This window comes from Tasmannia lanceolata, unplaced genomic scaffold (genome assembly GCF_043159265.1).
Source record: "Tasmannia lanceolata isolate RefF3 unplaced genomic scaffold, GAP_Taslan_0.1 ptg000029l, whole genome shotgun sequence".
NCBI classification, from domain to species: Eukaryota; Viridiplantae; Streptophyta; class Magnoliopsida; order Canellales; family Winteraceae; genus Tasmannia; species Tasmannia lanceolata.
Window position 1 is genome coordinate 8,546,571 of NW_027518706.1, and position 12,498 is coordinate 8,559,068.

The window sequence follows — 12,498 nt, forward strand, 5'->3', positions numbered from 1 at the left end:
ACCATTTGCTAAACAATTTGAATTCTAAAACAAGAGGGAAATGTAGAGGGATGCTTATTAACCCCTCTCCACTTTTTCCACTTTTCAATGTAGGACTAAACTTTTAGTCTTCCACAGTACTTTTCTACACCTCTTTCGAAAACCCATTTTACCACAATAAAACCTTTTATTTTCTGAAATTCATTATTTTGAAAATCACTAACAATCCTCCACTATTTTCAAAATAAAAGAAAGTGCTAATCTCATCAAACTTAGAACTCTTATGTATAAATGAAGGTATTTCATGATTTGAACCTCCACTTAGTGAGAATCTATCAAAGTTAACCGCAATAATATGGTACACATATCTTTGAACTAGTGATTCTATTCGGCCAACCATATATATTTCGCACATAAAAAATTGTTCTCCTTAAGTGATTTCTAGTAGTTGATACGTGTATTTGCTTGGTGTCAATATCTTGGTTTCATGAATTTTCTATAGACTAAGCTAGGTCTCATGGGAAGCGACACTACTGCCACATTCATATAGTTACGCTTACTAAAACTCAAAAGTACCTCCAGTAACCAAGGTACTCCAAGGTAAGTTTTTTCTGCTAGAAATGTTTTCCTGCAATCCAAGCCGGGCTCTCCTATCCCAGTTCGGGCCAGGATAAGGATATAGAAGTGGACCATGGGCAGGATTTACTGTAACGTAAGGCTGAAAGGGAGATATGGTTTTGAATAGGTATGGGTAGGACTTGGATGCTACGAAGGAGTCGACCAATACTTAGCTTAGGTTGTTCGGCTCTGCACCGGGAGTTGGGGAATACAGGGATGAGGTGCAAACAATCGAAGAGATAGTCCGCATCCACTTTTCTCATTAGAGTTCCTCTATCAGCCTACCTCTTTCGATCAATAGGGAAGCAACTGAGGTCTTTTCCACCTACCGGGGATAAAGGAATGTATAGAATCGGATGAGGGTCGAACAAGGCTCTGCTGGGTCTGGGTGAGAAGCTGGATCGCCTAACTTTTTCACGAAGAGTCGGTTCAGGTCAAATCATGATAAAGAAGGTCTCGGTTTCAAGTGCGGTGGCATACCCAATCTCTAATGTCCCTCCTATGCATGGTACCTATTTGCTAGTGAGTGGGATCCGGATGATAGAGCGATTGGCTACATATATCTGTACTTCCATGCTTTAATAATAGCACTAACTTACCTTTTCTTTTATTATTTAAGTGGCAGGCAAAGATTATCACTATTCCCAAATGGGAATGGGGAGGTGATATAATCTGCCCATTATTTACTTGGGACAGCCTGTGTAGTGTATTTATGATTATTCTTTTACACTAGAAGGGCTGTCCAAGGTAAAGAAAAAAAAAAGACCAATATATTTCCCTTCCCAAAAAGCTCTTAAAAGTTCCAAAACCCTCTAAAAAGGCCCAAAAAATCTCTCAAAAGCTGGTTAACAAAAAAAATGACAAGATGAGTTAGTGCAATTATCAAACCTTAGAAGTGACATCCACATTAGCATATTTGATAAGGGCACTCCTCAACCTTTATTCAATTAACCCAATCATCTGCACTCTGCACTCTGCACATGTGAGTTTCAAAAGCCAGTGGTTAGGAAAGAACCTACGCTATGGTTCAAGTTGTCAAATAGTCCCCTTTTTAAGCAATTCTAAAAACAAATAGGTGTGAATATCATAAAAGAGGCAGTGGATATCATCAAACTGAATCATCTCCCTATTAACTAGGGTTTTCAAAACCCTAGATGCCTAGTACAGAATCCAAGATGGGACATGACATGTGTGATATTTTGACCCATCACACGGGCACCAATATATCCGAAGGTATAAAGAGAGTCCTGTATTACCACGTCTAGCTTACATGTTTTATCAAAACTAAGAAACTAAGTTTTCCAATTCAATCCATTTCAGAGGATGATTGATTGAGATTTGAGGTTTCCAATTTCATATTTGAGAGTTGAGATTGGTGGGTTCTCTGTCTAAACCATGAAAGAAGCAATGTAAGTGTGCAGAGAAAACTTAAAGTGGGTAACAAAAGACAAAAGCTATTTGTAGTTCGTTTTGCCTCACTCTCCCACTCCCATTACCATTTTCATGAAAGTTCTTTTTTTACTTTATTGGATATGAAATGTTTACTTCAATTGGGGTTTGAAATACTGGCCCATCCAACAACTTTTTTTTTAAGAGATTCTATATGAAAGTGAAATGATATTTCCACCCCTCCTTTATCAGCAATATAATACCCCTCCCCCCTCTGTTTGTCTTTTCCTGGAGATGGACCAGATGGTGTCATTTGACTCATTTCCATGGATTAGAAATGAAACGATTTTGAACAAGTAGAAATACCAATTCCCATAAAAAAATTTCATATGGGCTCTTTGCTAAGAGCCACTTTTATGGCCCTCTTGTTTGTTACATAGGCGTGATTCGACCTCAATCCTACGGGTGCAACTCGGGTCGATTTTTGGGAATTCGGGTTGAGCTTTTATCATAAAATCGGGTTGGCTTCGGGTTGATTCCAATTCATATTTTAGCAAAAGCTCAACCCGATCCGACACAAATTGCACCCCTTGTAAATCCTTTCTCCTCGGATACGAGATATAGGCCTTAATCTTATGGATATGACTAGGACAGTGTAGGCCACCTTGTGTTTATAAGATCAATGATCTAACTTATACCCATGCTAGGAGAAAAAAGGTTGAAACATCACCTCTTTTTATCTCTCAACCCTAGAAAATATTTTAGTCCTGAAAATTTTCAAGTGGGTGGGAGGGCCCAATACCATTTCTTACCTTCTTTGCCCCACAAGACAACTGCGGACCATTGATCTATACAACCGTCGTGAAATGGTTCCAATTCCATACCCTAACGTGTTTGGGTTAGATCTTTTTTTTTTTTCCACCCAAGTAGAGTTGGCCATCTTAGTTGGACTAAGAGAGAAAGACTAGTAATAGACTTAGTTTTTTAGCCGAGATTATGTAGAGTAGTAGTGAGGACATTATGTCATAGTGAGAGAAAAGTGGGGGGGTGGTTTAGTTTTATCATGTGAAGAGAAATTTGGTTTTTCCCTCCCTTGCGTATGGTCTTGGTGGTGACTGGTGAGAAACAAGGGAAAAATCGATGGTTAATGTGAAATTTTTCTCAAAATGGGACTGAACAATCCACACCATAGGAAGTTCCTAGCCGTCCAATATATAGAGGTTTGACTATATGGAGTTTTTTATATAGATTGGAGGTTAGGATCATCCTATGGAAATGAATTTTGGGGCACAACCTATTTACATTGTCGCCCATCAACTAGATGGATTGGATCATCCTATCGTAGGGGGTACAGTCCATTTTTCAAAATAAGGGGGTGAATATTGTAATAGAATGGGGTGAATTTATCACCCCCTAAATAAAAATAAATGGAAGATAGTTGGATCAATCTTTGAAAGCGACCAATGCTTAAAACAGTAAAACACTACACGTTATCAGTACCTTCCAACCTTTCACAAATTTGGAAACACTCACCATTTTCGGAAACTTTACCTTTACCTTTTTCTTTCCCATTTCCTAAAATGGAATTCCTTCTCCTCTCTTCTTTTCTTCTTCCCATCTTCACCAAAACCCTTTCATTCTACTTTCCCTTCTCTTTCTATCTGAAATCCAAACAAGAAAAAAAAAAAATGGGTCGAGGGAAAATCGAGATTAAGAGGATTGAGAATTCCACTAACAGGCAAGTCACATACTCAAAAAGAAGAGGTGGGATTTTCAAGAAAGCAAGAGAACTTACTGTTCTTTGTGATGCTGAGGTTTCTCTTATCATGTTTTCAAGCACTGGAAAGTTCTGTGAATATTGTAGCCCTTCTACAACGTATTAATTCATTTTCTTCAATACCCATTTCATTTTTTTGGATTTTTTTCATTTGGGTCTTTTTTTTTAGGTTATTATTGTTGTTTTTGTTATCAGAACAAAGAAGATTTTCGATCGGTATCAGCAAGTTTCAGGGATTAATTTGTGGAATACTCAATATGAGGTAACTACTATTTATTTTTCCTTGTTTGGTTGGGACTCTTTTCTTATTCTTTTTATTTTTCCTCGTTTTATTATTTGGGTTTTTGTGTAGAAAATGCAAAGTAACTTGAAAAAGCTGAAAGAGGACAATAACAAGCTTCGGAAAGAAATTAGGTGATTTGGTTTTTTTTATTTTGCTACAGTAGATTTTATATATTTGGATGAATAGGTGTTAGTGGTCTTAGTTTTATGAAATGGGTTTTTTTAGGCAGAGGATGGGGGAAGATTTGGATGATTTGGAAATCCAAGAACTGCGAGGTCTTGAGCAAAATTTGGAAAGTTCAGTGAAAGTTGTGCGTGACAGAAAGGTGAGTTTGTTAAGAAATCATCTTCATTTTTCTCTCTATTTTATCTCTTGCACTACTTGTCTTTGAATTTTCTACTCTTGAGTGATGAAAGGCTCTTTCTATATTTGTAGTACTTGTTTATAACATCTGTCCTGAACAAAAAATAAAATTAAATAAATTAAAACATGGGCCTTTCCAAGGGGTTTTTTCCGATTTCTGAATGAAAATGTAGAGCAGCCTAAAGCAAGCAGATTGTCATGTAAAAACTTTTTCCTTTTTTGTTATTTTAATTAGGATTGCAACTCGGGTCTGATGGTCGGCTTTTCAAGAACCCTACTCTGCCCAAGAAATTATCCTAGGTTGGGTCGGTCGAGTTTTTTTTTTATGAACATCCAAATTCCTAATCCCGACCCTTTCTAAGGGTGCATTGGTTGCGCCCCCCCCAACCACCCCACCCCCCCCCCCCCCCCCAATCCATTTACCGGGGTAAATGTCTAACCGGGAAGAGATATACATGGCAGCTAGCTGAGATCCCGAATGAATCTCCTTCTCATTCCTCGTCTAGCAGAAACTAATCGAGCTCCGTCTAATCTCCCAGAAGCGGAAGCTGAATCAGTTGCAGACAGAACTTCGATAGGAGAGAGGTGTAAGCACCGCGAGGTGTGAAGCGATCTCGTACTATCTACCCATATCGGTTGCTAAATGCATTCTCAAAAGGGTCGTCTCGTTCGTTTACCCCCGATCCGTTTCAGTGACCGATAGGCCCATTAATGGGGTGAGTCTAATCCCGCCGGTCGTCCCAAATTGAGATACAGTGCCTGCCCCTTGCTACAGGGAAATCCCCTCATCCCTGGTCCTGTCTGAACTAGGAATCGTTAAACCATGATGCATTAGCAGTTCGCGTGAAGTCAGACTAAACCAAGGTCGGAGAGGCCCTACAGGTTAGGCCAACGCTCATGGCGGAGGACCGAGGATCCGGGATGTGAATATGCGCTTCTATCCAGTTCCTATGGAAGAGATTGAAGATTCCAACCAAGGAACGAACAACATCGGTTTGCACCTAGGGCTCGTCTACACCACATCGACCTAGCTGCTTCTCTCTCAATTATGGGGAGCTTACCAGAGACGTGCAGCCGCACGTAAAGGAGATCGGGAGAGAACAATGGAGGAACCAATCAAGTTCTAAGGTTCGATCTGGGAAGAGGCCACGTTTGGATACCCACACGATTTAGATTTGGATTTCTCACATTTGCAGTTGAGATTTGGAATTGGATCAGATCCTTAGATTTCCAAATCAGCTACAACAGTGAAAAAAATCTGATTTTCAAATCTGTTCTGCAAGACATTATTTGGAATTCAATATTTCTGGCAATTATCTTCACCCTTGCTGCTCCTCGACCTTGCTGCAGCAGCAACAAGACATCCCTCTCTCCCTCTCTCGTACAACATGAGGATGATTGATGTATTTTGTATCCAAAACTTAAATCCAAATCCTAATGCAAAAGCATGATGTATCCAAACGTGGGCTTGAAATAGTTTCTCGAGTCCGGGTCTTGATTGTTAATGCTTAGCTGAGGATAGTGACTAATTTCGAAAGATTGTAGAAAACAAATCTTCACACCAACATTTGTTTTTGGTAGTAAGCTGGGATCTAATGTGCGACCTCAAGGTTGAAATACAAAGCCTCAACCATTGAGATACATGCCCAAACATTTATAAAATTATGGCATGAAGTGCATAAATGTAAGAAGGAAACTACTTTTTGTTGAGAAATCTGCCTGGCAAAATCTGATCTGATCTTTCACAAGAAAACAAGAAAGTATAAATAAAACAAGCCATAAGATTAACACCAAGATTTTACGTGGTTCTGCCAAAATGCCTACGTCGACGATCAAGTTCTCGATCTTCCGCTATGAGAAAACAAAATTATAATCATTACAACATGATTAATATGCAAACCGCAACCCTACCCTACGTTTCCATATTTGTTGTTTTTTATTGTTTAATTAGGTATGCAATTCGGTATGGCGGGTTGGGTTTTTTAGAGCCCTACTCTGCCAAGAAATTATCCTAGGTTTTGTTGGGTTGAGTTTTTATAGGAAAATCCAAATTCATAAACCTGACCCTACACGAAATAGTTTCTCGAGTCCAGCTGGCCAGGTCTGATTTTTAATTCTTAGCTTAGAAAACAAATCTTCACTTCAAACATTTTCTTTGTTAGATAAGCTGGGATCGAACTTGCGACGTCAAACTTGCAAACCACAACCCTTCCAAGACCGTATACAAGAGTAACCCAAGAAAAAACCCAAGAGGGAAACCCAAGAAGAATCAGAGAAAAAACCCTAAGAGAACTTTATATCTCTTTTGCTCTCTCTTTTTATCTCAAGCCCCACTACTCAACTGTGTCATTTTCCCCTTTTATATGAGAGAAGAGTTCCTACTCCCTAGAGTAGATAACTTATCTACTCCCTAGCTTAAAATACGGTGGGGGCCACATTGTTTGGGTGATCAAAACTATTCATTAGATGGGCTCAGGGTGTTCCCAAAAAATCAGCTCCATAGGATCGTCCCAACCCTACGATTTGTGGAGGTAAAAATGGGCATGTATAAACCTTAACAAATTTGTCAATTTTTTGCCTCCATAGTTCGAAGGGTTGGGATGATCCTTTGGAGCTGATTTTTGGGGGGCACACCCAATCTATGTGAGGGCCCATCAAATGAATGGTTTTGATCACCCAAACAATGTGACCCCCACTGTATTTTAACCTAGGGAGTAGATACGTTATCTACTCTAGGGAGTAGGAACTCTTTTCTCTTATAAACATATGTCTATCTCACCCTCTCTCCTAGTTATTCTAGGAAACAAACTAAAAGGGAAAGTCTCCTATATCAATAGGAAATGAGGCACCTATCACAACAATCTCCACCTTGGCTTGTTTCCCAGCCACCTAAAGATTTTTCGTTGTTGTCGCCACCGGTTTGCTGTCGTCGCATACCACCATTAGCCTATCGATGTGCCAACTACACACCATCAAAACAACCTGGTTTTGACTCCATTTGACTCGATCAAAAAGGCCAATACACATGTGTAGCTGCCAAGCCGCTGACTCACCTAGTCACCCCTAAAGAGGGATCTTGATCCGTCCTCCCCATTGCAGGAACTATCACCTCACTATTGTTTGAAACCTGGAAACCCATCTCTGCATCAACTAAGAAAGCAATCTTACGCGTGTGTACGCAGCTCCGTTTCTAATTACTCATTGAGATCTAGGGAACACTAGTCATTGTGTCCCCAATCAACCAATACAATTCGCCATACTTCTCTCCTTTCATCAAAACTATATTGTCGCATGTGATTTTCATGGCTATACATGTAGTTGAATACCTATAACCCTTGGAGTCCAACAGTCCAAGAGACATTAGCTTCTTTTGTAACTTTGGGACATGCGTTAGACCACCCAAAGTACGAACCACTTTATAGAACAAGCTTGATCTTCACCGTTACAATTCCCATGATATTAAAAGTTGACCCGTCAGCCAAGGACACTGAGTGACACTTACCTTCCTAGAACGTATCAAAATAATCTATTCTGGAACATTTATTAACATATCACCTTAAATCTTGAATCCACTCATCTACTCTGAAGTATGGTTACATGTGAAGATTGTAAGAACATCTTTAACCATTTTGCTAATGCTCGTTTATTACTGCCAATACCTTATTTGTAGTACCATTGACCGACTTGTGAGATTGCTTCGAACAATCCCTCTTGATGTGACCATATTTCCTGCATTGCAAGCCCCGTTTCCATCTTCTCTCTCCAATACCTTAACCAAGCCCTATTGAACACCGATATCTTTCACCCTCATCTGCCACAGAGTGAAACTACTCTTTCTATTAAACTTGTCGATGTTGAACCGGGTAGAAATTGATTTTACCCTTATTTCAAATCACCCCGTTGCAGAGCTCTACCTCGAACAAGAATCTTTTAAATACTCTTTTTTTAACCTTGATTCACTCTAACCACAACACTTATGATCGCTCCAATAGAGGCTAATTCGATGGTCACTCCAACCACAACTCTGATTCTACTTGTTGAGAAATCTGCTGGGCAAAATCTGATGCGACCGTGCACAAGAGAAAACCCCGAGAAAACACCCAAGGGAACTCTATCTTTCTCTCTCAAGCTCCATGGCTCAAGCATGTGATCCCCCTTCATAAACCTAGGCCTATCTCTTGCTCTCTCCTAATATAAAACCAACCTAAAAGGGGAAGTCTCTTATTTCAGTAGGAAACAAAACACCCATCACTAAACCTAACCACCTTTTTTTTATATGGCAGAATGATATCATTAAAAAAGGGGAGTGGGCCGAGGAGGACCACTCCCGGGAGTACAAAAGAAAAAAACAACAATACAACAAAAAAATAGAAAACCTCTCAAGGAGGGAGGAAGTCAAACCACTCCAAATCCAAACAACTAACCCCACCCCTAGCCAAATGATCCGCCTCCCCATTAGCAGATCTCCGCACGTGATTGAACACAATCGCAGAGCCAGAAGTTAAATCATCATTTTCATAAAAAACAACAGAAAATCTCCAAGGAGGCACCACCACCCCTCTCAACCAACAAATTACATTGAGAGAATTACCCTCCACAATAAAGCTATCCATGCTATCTCTCTCAATAAAGCTATCCATACTATCTCTATCAATTCTTTTAATGCTATAATATACCGCCTTCACCTCGGCCTCCGAAGCATCACAAACCCTAAGAGGGCCAGAATAAGCCCACACAATTTCACTACAATCATCTCGACACAAACCGCCTACCCCTGCCGAGCTCGGGTTCCCAAACCTCGACCCATCGAAGTTAATTTCGAACATCCCATTTGGGGGAGCCGCCCACTGCTGAACAATCTGAGACCTAACCTCCCTACTAAAGCAAACTTCCCTCCACCTCTCCCATAAATCAAAGGCCGAAACAAATCGAAATGTTGGAAGACATCTCGCCCACGATATAGAGAGGGCAATAATTTTCATATAGAGCCAATACGGGGATTTGGCAACCCCCTCAAAGACTTTAGAATTTATCCCTTTACAAATCACCCACCATGTTGTAAGCAAACAAATTCTCCACAACAATTTTCCTTTCTTTCTCCACGCACAAACTCCCATTGATGCATCAATTCCGGAATAGACGACGGAAAAACTCAAGATATGCCAAACCTCAAAAGATTATAGCTCCACATCTGACGAGAAAAGGAGCAATGCATGAAGAGATGACTCACATATACACCATCTTCCAAGCAAAGGGGGCAATGGTGAAAGCAATTATGTCAATTTACTATAAAATAATTTTTTTAAATGGTTTATTACAAAATAATTTGTCATGCTATTCAAGTGGTACTTCAGAAATTCAAAGTACATCTATAACCTTAACAGTCGGGTCGGATTTTAAGTTCTGGGTTTTTTAATCTTGAAACTCGACCCAACCGAGATTGGATCAGGATTTTCACCCTGAAAGCTTACCCAACCCAAGACCCATGATTTCTGAATCCGACTCGGGGCATTTCCATGTCGGGTCGATGCGGGTCAAGTAAAATCAGACCCGAGTTGCAACCTTAGCTTTAATATCCTTGAATTTGTTTTTGAATTTGGGAAATTGATATGGGCATCCTCTTGTTTCGATAGACAAATCCCCTTCTTCAATCTTCTTCCAGTTGCTTCTGAAGGTCGTAACATAGTATATTGAAACACTTCTTCATTATTGCCAACAGTATCACGTGATCAACACTCAGACAGAAACTTACAAGAAAAAGGTTAGTAATTCTCATGGGTGTGCCATTTCTAATTTTAAGTTTTTAGTTATTTCTCTCTTGTTTCTCTCTCTAACATGTTGGATGCAGTTAAGAAGCCTGCACGAAGCACACGCAAATTTATTACGTGAATTGGTAAGAACTTGTTTTTACTCTTGTGGGTTTGTATGTTTCATCTTCAAAAGTGCAAATTGATCTTTCTTCTCACCGTAGCAATGTAATTCTCTTGTGAAATTACAGGATGGAAGAGATGAGAATGAGGACTACGTGTTAGGCGAAATCAGAGGACCTGATTATGAATCGGCTATTGGAATGGCGAATGGTGGGTCCCACATATTTGCCTTCCGTGTGCAACCGTGCCAGCCAAATCTTCATGATAATGGCTACGGCTGCCACGAACTGCGCCTTGCATAAGAACATAAGGTCCTATAGACTGCTTTCTCCTTAGCTATTATCTCAAGTTGCAGAAGAAAACTGAACTGAACTTCACTTATTTGGTTTGCCTAGTAGGTTATGGATCTGTTAAGTACCTTACCTATATGTCTTGGGTTATACAGACCATTTTCTGACTCTCTTTTAATAAATCATCATCACTCTAAACATAGGGTCAAGTGCTTCCTTTTGACATGGCTTACACATACACATACATACACACGAATGTACAAACATATACAGGGTTTGCTATACCATTCAAAAAAGAATGTAGGGATTTGCTAGGGACCATCGCGCAAGGCATTAAATGGGCAGTCTGTTGCATGAGAGCAGCCACCTCAGATGAATTAAATGAATAAGACAAAATCTGAGCCTATGTGGCTGCTCTCTCATCCAACAGCCCGCCTGCGAAATGCCTTCTGTTGTGGTCCCTGGCAGATCCCATATAAGTACATGTATATATGTATGAGGAATGCTAAACTAAAGGGCACTCTTGCAAAAATCAGCTGTAAGAGAACCCCTAGAGGATCCACATCGTCAACGTGCATTAAGTGATCATTCATGTCTATGTTTTTTGTTACTATGTTTTGATAATGGAACAAACTCACCTTTCTTTCCATGTTTTAACCAGCTGCTGCTGAGTGCTTGTTGGGCAGTGATAAATTCACCCCCTTTGATTACCATATTCGCAACCTATTTTTCAAAATGTACTGTATAGCCCACACCATAGGAAGATCCAAGCCATCCATTTGATGGGCCACAATGTAAATAGGTTGTGCCCCAAAAATCATTTGCATAGGATGATCCTGGCGCTCTAATCTATAGAGAATTTCATATAATTAAATCTCTATAGGTCGGAGGGCTAGGATCAGCCTATGGAAATGATTTTTGGGGCACAACCTATTTACATTGTGGCCCATCAAATGGACGGCTTGGATCTTCCTATCGTGTGGGCTATACAGTCCATTTTGAAAAATAGGGGGCGAATATGGTAATAGAAAGGGGCGAATTTATCACTGCCCCAGGTTAAAACATGTAAAACAAGATGAGTTTGTCCCAAAATATGGGGTGAATTTATCACTCTCCAAATACTATTTAAGAGTCCATTTATCTTGAAAAGGGGGTTATTTCATAATTGAAGCGTCTACTTTTTGTAAAACATAAGAAATGATATGATGAGGGGCCGTATAGTCCTTTATTTTTCAAAAATTACTGTACGGGCACTCGATAGGATGATCCAAACCGTCCATTAATTGGGCAGCAACTTAATTAGGTTGCTACCCAAAAATCATTTCAATATGATGATCCTAGCCCTCTGATCTATAGAGGTTTCCATCATGAATAATTCCCTATAGGTCGGAGGGCTAGGATGATCCTATCGAAATGATTTTTGGGGCACAGCATATTTAAGGGTTGGCCCAACAAATGGACGGTTTGGATCATCCTATGGAGTGGCCGCATAGTGCCTTTTGAAAAATAATGGGTTATACAGCCCTTCATAATATAATTTATCAACATGAGAAATAAGGGATTTGCCAGGGACCATCGCAAAAGGCATTTTACTGATGAATTAAATGAATAAGACAAAAACTAGCCTATGTGGCTGCTCTCTCATGCAACGGTTGGTACCCGGAATGCCTTCCTCAATGGTCCCTAGCAAATCCCAAATAATAATTAGGGATTTGCTAGAGTCCAGCCGTCCATCGAAGAAGGCATTTTGCCGTGCATCTGTTGCATGAGGGAGCAGCCACGTAGGCTCTAATATTGTCTTATTCATTTATTCATCTGACGTGGCTGCACTCTCATGCAGCAGATGCTCCGCGAAATGCCTTCTGCGGTTGACGCTTGCAAATCCCTAATTATTATATAGCATTTAAAAAATGCATTATAATTCTTGAA

General features: G+C 40.0%; 1 protein-coding gene across 1 annotated transcript; it reads left to right on the top strand.

The window, feature by feature from the left end:
• The first annotated feature begins 3,524 nt into the window (after window positions 1–3,524).
• On the top strand, window positions 3,525–10,767 carry LOC143859187 (agamous-like MADS-box protein TM6). Its single transcript, XM_077369877.1, has 7 exons — window positions 3,525–3,862; window positions 3,959–4,025; window positions 4,116–4,177; window positions 4,272–4,371; window positions 10,129–10,170; window positions 10,258–10,302; window positions 10,408–10,767. The coding sequence occupies exons 1-7, from the start codon at window positions 3,567–3,569 to the stop codon at window positions 10,579–10,581; spliced, it is 786 nt and encodes a 261-aa protein (XP_077225992.1). The 5' UTR covers window positions 3,525–3,566; the 3' UTR covers window positions 10,582–10,767.
• The last annotated feature ends 1,731 nt before the right edge of the window (window positions 10,768–12,498 follow it).